Genomic DNA, 10,642 nt, shown 5'->3' with positions numbered 1-10,642 from the left:
TTTTGAGTGCTTTAGAATTCTATTAGAAGAGAGAATATGCATCCACTTCTGTATAAAAGGAGGCTAATAACAATTGCTATAATTTCCCTTGTTAGGGTAGCATTTCTCAAATTTTCTAAGTTGTGAAAAGAGACACAACCTAATCCCAACCATAATCATATCCCTGCCAATTGGATCTTCCTCGCTCATTGAAACACATCGTGGGAGAAAAAGTGGTAGCATCTTAGATACAGATGGGAGAAAATACAAAATGTTCTTAATCACCTTCAGCATATATCACAGGAGAAAACAAAAACTCGCCGGTTATACTTACGTAACACATGTTCTGAACTCTACAGACACGACCATACCTACACATAGGGTCAAACGAAAATTTAAGCAGCGAGTGCTGCAACTTCACCAGACATGGGCTATCAACAAGATAAAACTCAAAAGGGGAAAAGTTGTTTCAGCTACTAGGCTAGCGGATCTATGATATTCGTCTTGAACAGCCACCATCATAGCAGAAGCAAATGGGTATGCGATTCACAATCAAGGCCATTGTGTCAAAAGATAATGGTATTAACTCACCTTTTGGACTTTCTTACACTCTGGCTTTCACCCCTGACTTCCCCTAACCTTGATTTTGGACCATTGCTCTGTGCTGTAGCAGGTCTCTCCTGGAAGTTATTTGTGAGATCACGTGATGGCCAAGGCTGAGAAAATTGTCTTGTGGGACTGCCATAACCTCTTGAAGATCCAAGCTTTGAACCAGCCAATATCTGATCCCTTAAACCTTTTACTGATTTATAGCCTTGCATTTCATCCCCGTATCCTTTTCCTTGTGCTTGCTTTTCCAGTTCATAAAAGCTTTCCCAATCGATCCCATCTGAATTCTGAAGCTTCTCAGCTTGGCCACCCCATTCTATTCCGTCTGATATACTCCTTTGCAGAGATGTGCTTCTCCTTGAAGCCCTCCCAGAGGTAGACCTCCTACTACCTTTCACTTCTTCCTCAATTGGATATCTTCTTGCATCAAATCTGCTTTCAGAAGGGTAGGACCACTTATAACTCTTGTTGTTGTTGTCCATATTTAACTCTATAGAATGCAGATCACTTTCAGCGGATTCCTCTTCACACTCCACTCCATTGTCAACCTCTCCTCCATCATCTTCTTTATCTTCAATGAAGTGGGAACTTAATCGGCTTCGGCTCAGATATGCGGCGATTTCTTCATCATTCAAGTGAGTGGAACTGCGACCTTTCTCTTTAACTTGTTTGCTTCCTAGAAAAGCTTCAAGTTGATTCCTGAGCGTATCCACAGCTGCATTCTTTTCCTCAAGCTGATATTTTGCCTCGGAGAGTTTCTTTTGAGCTCTCTCCTCGCGTAACCTATCAGTCAGCTGCATTATTTCCTTTTCTTTCTCTACCTCTTCACAAACTTTCGTAGACACTCGCTTCTGTTGCTCGATCTCGGATTTATCTTCATCAGCATCTCTTGCTAACTCATCGCATACTTGCTCAATAATTTCTCTTGCTCTCTTCTCATTTTCAAGTTCCTTCACCACCTTAAGAAGGGATGTTTTGGTGTCAGCCAGTTCTCTCCCAAGCTTCTTGTTCAAGCTTTCAAGACGTCTCCTGAGCTTCCTCTCCACATCAAGTTCTCCGGCAACAGATTCAATTGCAGCCTCAACAATTTCTTGCTCCTTGTTTTTCCACGCAGCCTTTTCTTCAGCAAAACACTTCATCAAATAATTTATCTCATTATGATCCGAGCGCTGTTCCTGGATAAGCTGATTGACCTGTAGGCGAGCCCTCTCCAGCTCAGTATGCAAAGCTGAGATTAAGGACATACTAGATGAAGGACGATCTTCGTGACCCCACATGCGGTTTATAATCTTAAGTAGCTCTTTAGATGTCGTTAAAGCATTACTAACATCTTTTAAACGTGATTTAACTCCAACAGCAGATGAAGCAGGGGTCTGTGCTCGGGATCTGGTTTCAATCTGCAAATCAAGAAGCAACTGTAAGGAGGCATGGGCATCACAGAAAGATGAGAGAAAAGGAATGCAATTGTAAGTCGAATGGGGGAATTGCAGGACAGGCGTTTTGTGGTTGTACATGGTACATTTCAAACTCTACAAAAGTACAGAACAAAACAGAATCTCCCACTCAAAGTAACAGAACAATAAGTTATCTTTGTCATGTGGTTTGGCCTTTCTGATGTGAATACGAATCTTGGCATTGCTATGTCTGTTTCAGTATAGATCTTCTATTCACATATCAAGAAGATATGTTAATCTGACACCAAACATCGAAGTACTGACGTTAAAAATATAATTTCTGGTAAGAGCATCAACGAGGGACTGTGTGCAATTGGTGCACTGCACACAAATCCCTTGAAGCTGGCTCCTATACAGCCTTTTTGATGGAAAGAAGCTCCAAACTTTTCCAAAATCTACTGAAAACGTACAAGCAACTGAGAAGTAAAAAGGTGCTAAAGTTGTACATGAAAGAGCATTTCACAATGGAGGAATTTCAACATCTTTAAACAACAACAAAAAAACACCTCTTATCATTAAAATAAAGAACATAAAATAATTTCAACGAGAATGCCTTTTCTCATGTGACATTTTCACAATACAAGATCATGTAAAATTTGTAATTATCTATTTCTGGGAATGAATCTCACATCAGCGGCCATATCTCTCTTTACAGACACCAGATTGCAGGACCCATTCATCATCAACGAAAGAGACAGACATACAGACAAATAGACACAATTTTCACGCAACATGTTTATATAAAAATCTCCAAGAGAGGGTCCATCTCCCAAGTATGACAGGAGCCCACCCATTTAATGTTCATAAAGAGAGATAGTCACAACACAATTATCAACCAACCTTAATACGTTATGAAAATCTGTTACGATAATTAGGCCAGAACCGTTCTCATAGTATAAAGGCTTTATATTAGATAGTATTAACATAGATTAAATACCTCCATGAGACTGGCATTGCTAAGAGAGTCCAAAGGGCCAACATGGTGTTCAGTGATCCTCGGTCTGTGAGAAACAGAAGGAGTTCTTCTCTGGTGGCGACTCCCAGTTCCAGATCGATCCATCCTCTACAAAAACAAAACTCTGAGAAACATATACAGTGACATAATATGTAGTTAGTTAGTTAGTTAAAAAAAGAAAAAAAACGAGAATTTGCGAGAAGGTACCTCGGACACAGGACTGTGTGATGGATCGGACAAATGGGGAGGCAAAGAACCAGAACGCATGGACCTAGCGACCTTTTCTCTGGCTCTGACTTCCTTCTTGGACCTCAAGCTGGGCGAAGGAATCTCGTTCATCTCCCAGAGCGTGGCGGCGAGCTTCCTGGCCGACACCGGAGCCAGACGAGGCTTGGCGGCGGTCTGCGACGGCGGGTACTTGGGGGAGGAGGCGAGTGGGCGGAGAGGAGATCTGGAGGTCATGAGCTTCCAGGTGGGCACGGGCGTAGTGGATCCGCCGCGCTTCCCCACCAGAATAGTCCTCTTGAAGCGGTAGTTGTGAAGCAGGGAGGAGGAGGAGGAGGCGGAGGAGGAACAACCTCGTTTTCTGATCTTGCCAGGAATCATGTCCATGGTGGTTGGGTTTTGGTGCCTCGGCATGAGATTAGAGTGACATAGCAACGGGTGAGTGGGTGCGGGAGGAGGAGAAGGAGGAAAGTGTGATGGAACACGTGGCGGGTTGTGAGTGGTGGAAAGGATGCAGAGAAGAGAAAGAGAGTTAGGAGTATTAGCGAAGATTGGGTGGAAGGGTATTATAGCGACACCATGTACGCCGCTTTTGGCAGTTGGCACCTTCATTCACATATCTCAATCATCATCACCACTACATTTGACTTTCACATCCCTTCTACAATCCCCCATTTATTATTACCAATTACTACACTTTTTTTTCTACATATTTATTTAAAACAACATAGAAGTATCTGAAATACTATTCTTTCATGGCCTCTTTCAAATCAAAGCGTGAAAGATTAGGTGATGTTATTCGATCTTAATTAGCAGTTAATAACGTGTTTGATCGTTGGTGCACTTTTCAAAATCCTAGTTACCTTTTAATTTCAGAGTTAGGAGGTTATTTCAGAGACTGTAATCCACTTAAAATTAAAACAAAAAAACAAAAAGATGAAGAACAGAACATGACAAGTCACGTGGTCAATTGATGCAACAAATACAACCTCAAACAAGTCCTTCCTCGTAAAGCATCGTCTTCCCACTCCCACTAACACTCCAACTCCAAAGTACACACAAACAAAGACAATTACAGAATTAGACAAAAATAAATAAAAAGATAACGGAGTGAGAATCTTGAGAGGTGGGGACATGCATGATCATCGAAATCACACATCACATCCCCTAATTTGAGCCTGTCAATCTCACAACCATTATATCATCTTCTCTTCATTTAAGCTAGGGGTCATTCTTTTTAATTTCTTTGCTTCGTAATCACTTACGGTCACCATAATCCTTGAATGAAGATATTAATTTTAGTATAAATATTCTTTTTGGGACAGTTTTGACTTGAAGCTTATCAAAAAAATCTTTCATTTTATACGACCACTATTTAGGTTGAATATATTTAATAAAAAAAAAAAAACACATGGAGTTTTATGTTTCCATACTCTTAACTTGTATTCCTTTTCAACGTTTATTAACGTGCTTATCTTGATCGTACTGTGGTATCCCACTGTGTTACCGTTTTAAATTTGAAAATAATTATCAGTTTTCTATGAATAATCTCATTTGCGAGAGTTATTATTTTTGTAATGCACAAACTACTTTCTAGAAGTCGCACTTTTCATCTTCCTCTATTATTACCGTGTTAATATATTTGGGTAGAACTTGCGGATAGAAGCAGATGAGTACTTTTAAACGGTGCCTTCATTTCATATACGTCTAATGAAATCACGGTGTTCATGTTTTCAGATATTATGCCAATAAGATTTTTTTCTATTATTATTTAAGAATGAAAAAAAGAAAAACTACAAAACAATGTAAGGACAAATTTTCTTTAGAAGGGATAAATTTTTAAAAACTAATACAATATAAGAACTATTTTTCTTTAGAAGGGATAAATTTGTAAAAACTAAATGCTAAAATCGTAAATTATGTGTAAGACAATAAATAATGTACCGTAGGACTGATCAGTATTCTTAATCGGACGGCTCAAAGATAAGTGGTCGAAGATCGTTCGTTACAGACAGACAATCTAAGTCGTGACACATTGATGTGACAATTTTTCCATAGTAGAACTAAGGAGGACACGACCGAACGATCCAAGAACAAGTGGCTTAAGGTCGTCCACTACGATCAGACAATCTAGTTGATATGATTTGTCATTCTCATCCGTCTATTTGGACGCAAACACACTCAGTAAAGTCTGTTAGGCGACGGAATAAACAGATAAGATCTGCAGTTAAAATAAAACAGGTCAGTAATTAAGTTTAAAAAGCAATTGGGCCTTAATTAATTAAACCTTAATCACGGGCCCATATAAAAAATTATAAATACTACCCTAAGTTAAGTTGTTAAAAAATTTTACTTTGCATTTATTACAACATTAATTGTTTATCCCGAACAGACTTGAACTGACTTAAGCATATAATTGACAGGTACCCCGATTGTCTGGACAACCGAACGGGAGAGAGGGAAAGAACACTAAGCAAGAGGAGAAAAGAGGAACGGAGTGACAACAGAGGAAAAGAAGGTTAAGCGAGTGTTTTAAATAAGCACTCAATCCCTACACCCGAAACATGTTTGTTTATGTAAATGGTACAATTTGAATGTGTTATTACGAAACTGAACTACTTTTCTAAAAAATTACAGATTTAGAGAATTCGTGCTAAAAATTTTCTCTCTTTTTTTGTATTTTTTATGTTTTTTCAATCCACTTTTTTGTTTTTATTTTAAACTAAATTTAGATATTTAAAAAAAATATTATATGACGATATAAATTTTTTTATCATGAATCTTTAAATATAAATTATATAATAGAATATACTACTTATTATAAGTTATAATTATAATAAGGACAATGATATCATAACTCTCATTTTTTTACTCTTATCTCTTATTTTGTGACGTGATTTAGTGTTGGTCATTAATTAATATATTATTATCTTTAAAAAAAAATAGTTCACCTTAAGCCACATAAAAAAAATAAAGGATGAGAGTCAAAAAGTAATAATCAAAGTATATTTTTTTTAAATAATTATATATTTTAGTGATATAAAATAAGTATTTATTATGTTAAAATAATATTGTACATGAAATTAAGATTTTGGCCTAATCTCTGTTTTAAGCATTAACTGCTTTGTTTTTTCCTTGTATGCATTTAGTAGTGAGTACTTGCCACCCTGCGCTATCATGAAAGATGTACGCACACCAATTTGGACTTACACCTGTTCAAAGAATTTACGAGTCATCATCATCTATCACCCTTTTTGGCAATCATTCAATCCATATTCATTGTCATACACTTTAAACAAACACAAATTCAAGGACAGAAAAAGGAAAATTTAAGTTAAAGCAACTTCTGCATACTTTACCACTTAATGTCACATGCATCTTCTCCCTCCCTCCTTTTTAAGTACCTCACCCTTCGTATTTAATAGTATAAAATTACGTAGATCTTCACTAATCAACTATCAATTAACAACACAACAACTTCACTCCACGTTTAACTTAAGACTTTAAAATTAATTATATAAATTCGTCACTTCTTTTAGTTATATATTTTTCGATTTGCTGTTTACAGAACGTGAAATTTTCAGTATATTTGAACTCTAATACTTTGTTGCTCTCACTCTTAGTTATTTCCATCGTTGCTATTCATATGGATCCGATCCAATAGCTTATCGAGCACACTGATATTTGTACCATAATCTTTTAACAAAATCAACAACAACTTCACTTTTTCTTAACCAATACTAACACCGTGGATTCAAATTAGGAGTGACAATGTGGGTCGGACCGGCCCGTTTAGACCCATTCCATACTTCGCCTGTAAAATGTGAGCCATGTTGGTTCATCTCACGTTGAAAATGTGGACTGAAAAGTCTGACCCATCACGTATAAATTCTGGTGTGTGGGCTAATTCGATTTTTTTTTTTAAGAAAAATCTTATGATAAAGTTTTCAACGTTCAACAAATTGATAAACTTTAATAAGTTCACAAAATTAAGAAAAGACTTTGGGAGCATATACTTTGAGGAGTTGGATGATAAATTGATAATTCAACATTTTCATCATATTCATATTTGTAGTTTGACATACACGATATATTCTTCAAATTTTAGCACATTCAAAAAATACATAACATTTGTCTTTTTCAGTCATTCAACAGTTTGAACCATTCATGCAAAAACCCATAAGGAAAGTAACCAATATACACAAATGCAAGTTTTTTTTTTTATGCAGCCGCAGACTAGCCTTTGTAAACTGCTGGTTATGCGGGCCAGACTTTTGCCGACCAACGAGCTCAATATCTTGCGTCGCCCCATGTTTTTTGGACGAGCCTACAAGCCGGTCCGCGGAACCAAGCTCACATTGTCGTCCATAATTCAAACTTATAATTTAACTTGACTGACTGATCACAAATTTTAGCTTAATTAGATTGAAATATATTCAACTTTTTTTAAAATGTGAATTAAAGATATATTAATTCATAACTCACCTACATAAATTCATTATTAATTTTTTATTATTTTTATAAATTTTTTGTTATAACTATTTACTAATTTTAATTATACATATCGACAATTTGATTGTTTAAAATAATAGAATATTACATCTAGAACACTAAAAATATGCTAAAATACTTTTCGATCATTAACTTAGAAAAAACATAGCATCTTTCCCCGAACAAAAAGAAAATTATACCATTGTTATTGACATAAAACTTTTTTTTTCTTATAAAACACATATACTATCACAAATAAGGATGACAATAGGTCGGATCTAGTACGAGTACTGTTTACCTAGTACATGCTCAATCTAAAAACATTTACTCCATTATTAAGGATGACAAAAATATTAATGTGTATGAGTATTCGTAGATAAAATCAAATCTGATACGAGTAGTAAGTAGGTACTTTAAACAGGTACCCATTGATAATGACTAACAGATAATTTAATATTCAGTTATAAATAAATTAAATGTGAGCATCACACTACTCTGTACTCGCGAATATTTATGATCCATAAAAATTAAAATTAAAATTAATTTATATTTTATTAGATTAACTAAATTTGCTTTATCTTAATCGAAGTTGGATTTTGAAATAGGTTTTCGTGTACTGTTCCTCTCCTATCAATGTTGTGAATTTTAAGAATCGTAAACTATTCATAATCATTGAAACTAAAAGATTCAAAAGAAAAAAAAGAAAATAGCATAATTGTAGTATTTATTGATTGTTGAGATATGAAGTGTTATTTCGATTAAAATGTCATATTCTCGTACTAATGCTTTTTTTTAGTTAATTAAAAATAACAATATTTTATATTTTCAATTATTTAAATGACTTTACATTTACAAAGGCATGTATATGTTGGTTTAGAATTTAAAAAACATTTAAACAAAAACTCTAAAGCTTAAGCGAGCAATTAATTCTATATCCTCCAATCTCAATGAAAGATTAATATCAAATTTATTTCTTACTCATTTCTTTTATTAGGAAAGTTTTGAAAAAAAAATGAACATCATGCATACTTAATCGAGAGTATAATTATTTTTTTTAAAATCATAGTAATGGAATAAAGAGAGGATATTTTACAGTCAATAATGAGTGCAGTTTAGAAAGTTGTGGGCTTTCCCTTTAAAAAAAATAGATGTCAAGTTGAGTAAGAAATTATATATGTATGTCTTTGGGTGGATAAATATATTTATAGTTTAGTTGTAAAAACAAAAATGCAATAAAAAAACTCATCCAATACTTTATTTCATTATTTTATTTTATTTTTCCCTCGTAAAACTAAAATAAATTTGGTGGAACAATATTTAATGACTATTTATCTTTATTATTACAAGAAGAAAAATGAAATTATTAATGAACAAATATTATCTAAGAAAAATGATGTTAGTAAAATGAAACTCTAAAAATAAAAAAAGTGATGATAATAAAATTGTGAGTAAATTTTATTGATAAGAAGGAAAATTTTGTTATTAATTATCGACAAAATTTGTCCATAATTATATATATATATATATATATATATATATATATATTATCTAGTAAAATTGTTAAATAAGTCGTAAATTTCAAAAAGTCTATAAATAAGAGGTTTGGTAATAGTCAGAAACAACAATTATTTTGAAAAATAAATATTATTTTTTTGAAAAAATCCTCTTTTGAAAGATAAGAAAAAAATAATTGGTTTGGAAAGAATACTAATTGACCTAAAAGAATAAAAGATAGATGCATAGTTTGAAGATTGGAAGTATTTATCTTTATTCTTATTATAGGATATAGTATTCATAATATTAAGCAGTAACTAACTACCTTATTCACGAGGGTTGATTGTAATGCATTTTTAATTCTTTGGAAATTTCATTATTCAATATATATAATTTTGTTCTGTCAATTATTTAAGAAATATCATTAGATTAGAACAACTAATAGATTTCACCTTCACATGCTAAACATATAAGTGAAACATTTAGTCATTCGTAACATCATAATCATTATCATTAATGTGAACTTATAATAAAAATTGTTAAACATAAAATTTTTATTATTTAAATTTAGACTTATTAATAAAACACTACCACTTGTTACCAAATGTGCTAGAGAATAAATTAAAAATATATTATTTGTGTTTTTTTTGAATTAAATCATTAAACCAATCTCAATAAAATCTTTATCATATACTATTACGGTGTCCATTCTATTTCAAGTACTACTGTAAACATAAAAAACTAAATATACGCTTTAAATAACACATTCTTATAAATATTGTCGAGCACATTCACTTAAACTTCAATTCCATGTTGATTTATTATTCATATTAAAATGCATTAATATCTCCTTATAACAATTTTTTTTAAGTTTCTCACAAAGCGGATATCACTTCACTTCAATTATTACATTTTCAGAATCTTAGAGTAGGACTCAAACAAAGAAAAGTAGTGCATTCATTCATATTCATGCATTTATTTTCATTTAAATGGCATCATAAAGAAATACGCATATTCACCCATATAACCATGTAAAAAAAGGTTTATAAATTTATATATACTCTAGATTTATCACAATTTACCGGGATATATAAACATGAAAGTACACACAAGAAATTTTAGAAAGAGGTATGTGAATATCACAGAATAATGTAATAAAGAAAAAGAAAGAACAAGTGTTATTCCAAAATTATTTTATGTAATGCATGCTCAATCAGATAGTGAGACAAACATAACATATTTTTGCCTTTTTATTGATGTATTTTAAAAATAAATGCCTGTTCTTATTTATATAATTCAGAGTTTTCAGAAAAGTTTTTACTTATATTTATATTTTAAGAATTTAATTATAATGTATCGGAGAAGTTGAAGTTGAGTGAGTGGAGGTAGATAGGACAAAAGAATGTAGGGGCACAATCATTGCAGAGATACAGCT

The 10,642-nt window shown here is 33.1% G+C and overlaps 1 protein-coding gene across 2 annotated transcripts; it reads right to left on the bottom strand.

The window, feature by feature from the left end:
* Window positions 1-201: 201 nt before the first annotated feature.
* LOC114185034 (golgin family A protein) lies at window positions 202-3,853 on the bottom strand. Of its 2 annotated transcripts, none has more exons than XM_028072526.2 (3): window positions 3,205-3,853; window positions 2,980-3,105; window positions 202-1,985 (listed from the first exon to the last, which is right to left on the bottom strand). In XM_028072526.2, exons 1-3 carry the CDS (start codon window positions 3,832-3,834, stop codon window positions 567-569), a joined length of 2,175 nt encoding a protein of 724 aa, XP_027928327.1. In that variant the 5' UTR covers window positions 3,835-3,853; the 3' UTR covers window positions 202-566. The 2 variants fall into 2 exon arrangements, with proteins under 2 accessions (XP_027928327.1, XP_085529897.1); XM_085673771.1 differs by having other exon boundaries at window positions 2,980-3,121; window positions 3,205-3,341.
* Between the last annotated feature and the right edge of the window lie 6,789 nt (window positions 3,854-10,642).

The sequence above is a fragment of the Vigna unguiculata genome, chromosome 1 (assembly GCF_037176805.1).
Source record: "Vigna unguiculata cultivar grain cowpea cultivar isolate G323 ecotype 2 chromosome 1, ASM3717680v1, whole genome shotgun sequence".
Classification (NCBI taxonomy): Eukaryota; Viridiplantae; Streptophyta; class Magnoliopsida; order Fabales; family Fabaceae; genus Vigna; species Vigna unguiculata.
The sequence above is the reverse complement of the archived record's forward strand: the minus strand, read 5'-3'. Positions and strand labels throughout refer to the sequence as shown.

What these genes read in the sequence shown, in the direction of transcription:
- LOC114185034 (XM_028072526.2), bottom strand. Translation starts at nt 3,834, where the DNA reads ATGAAGGTGCCAACTGCCAAAAGCGGCGTACATGGTGTCGCTATAATA. An exon ending in CACACAGTCCTGTGTCCGAG is followed by an intron (nt 3,106 to 3,204) that starts GTACCTTCTCGC and finishes TTGTTTTTGTAG; the next exon opens with AGGATGGATCGATCTGGAAC. An exon ending in GCAATGCCAGTCTCATGGAG is followed by an intron (nt 1,986 to 2,979) that starts GTATTTAATCTA and finishes CTTGATTTGCAG; the next exon opens with ATTGAAACCAGATCCCGAGC.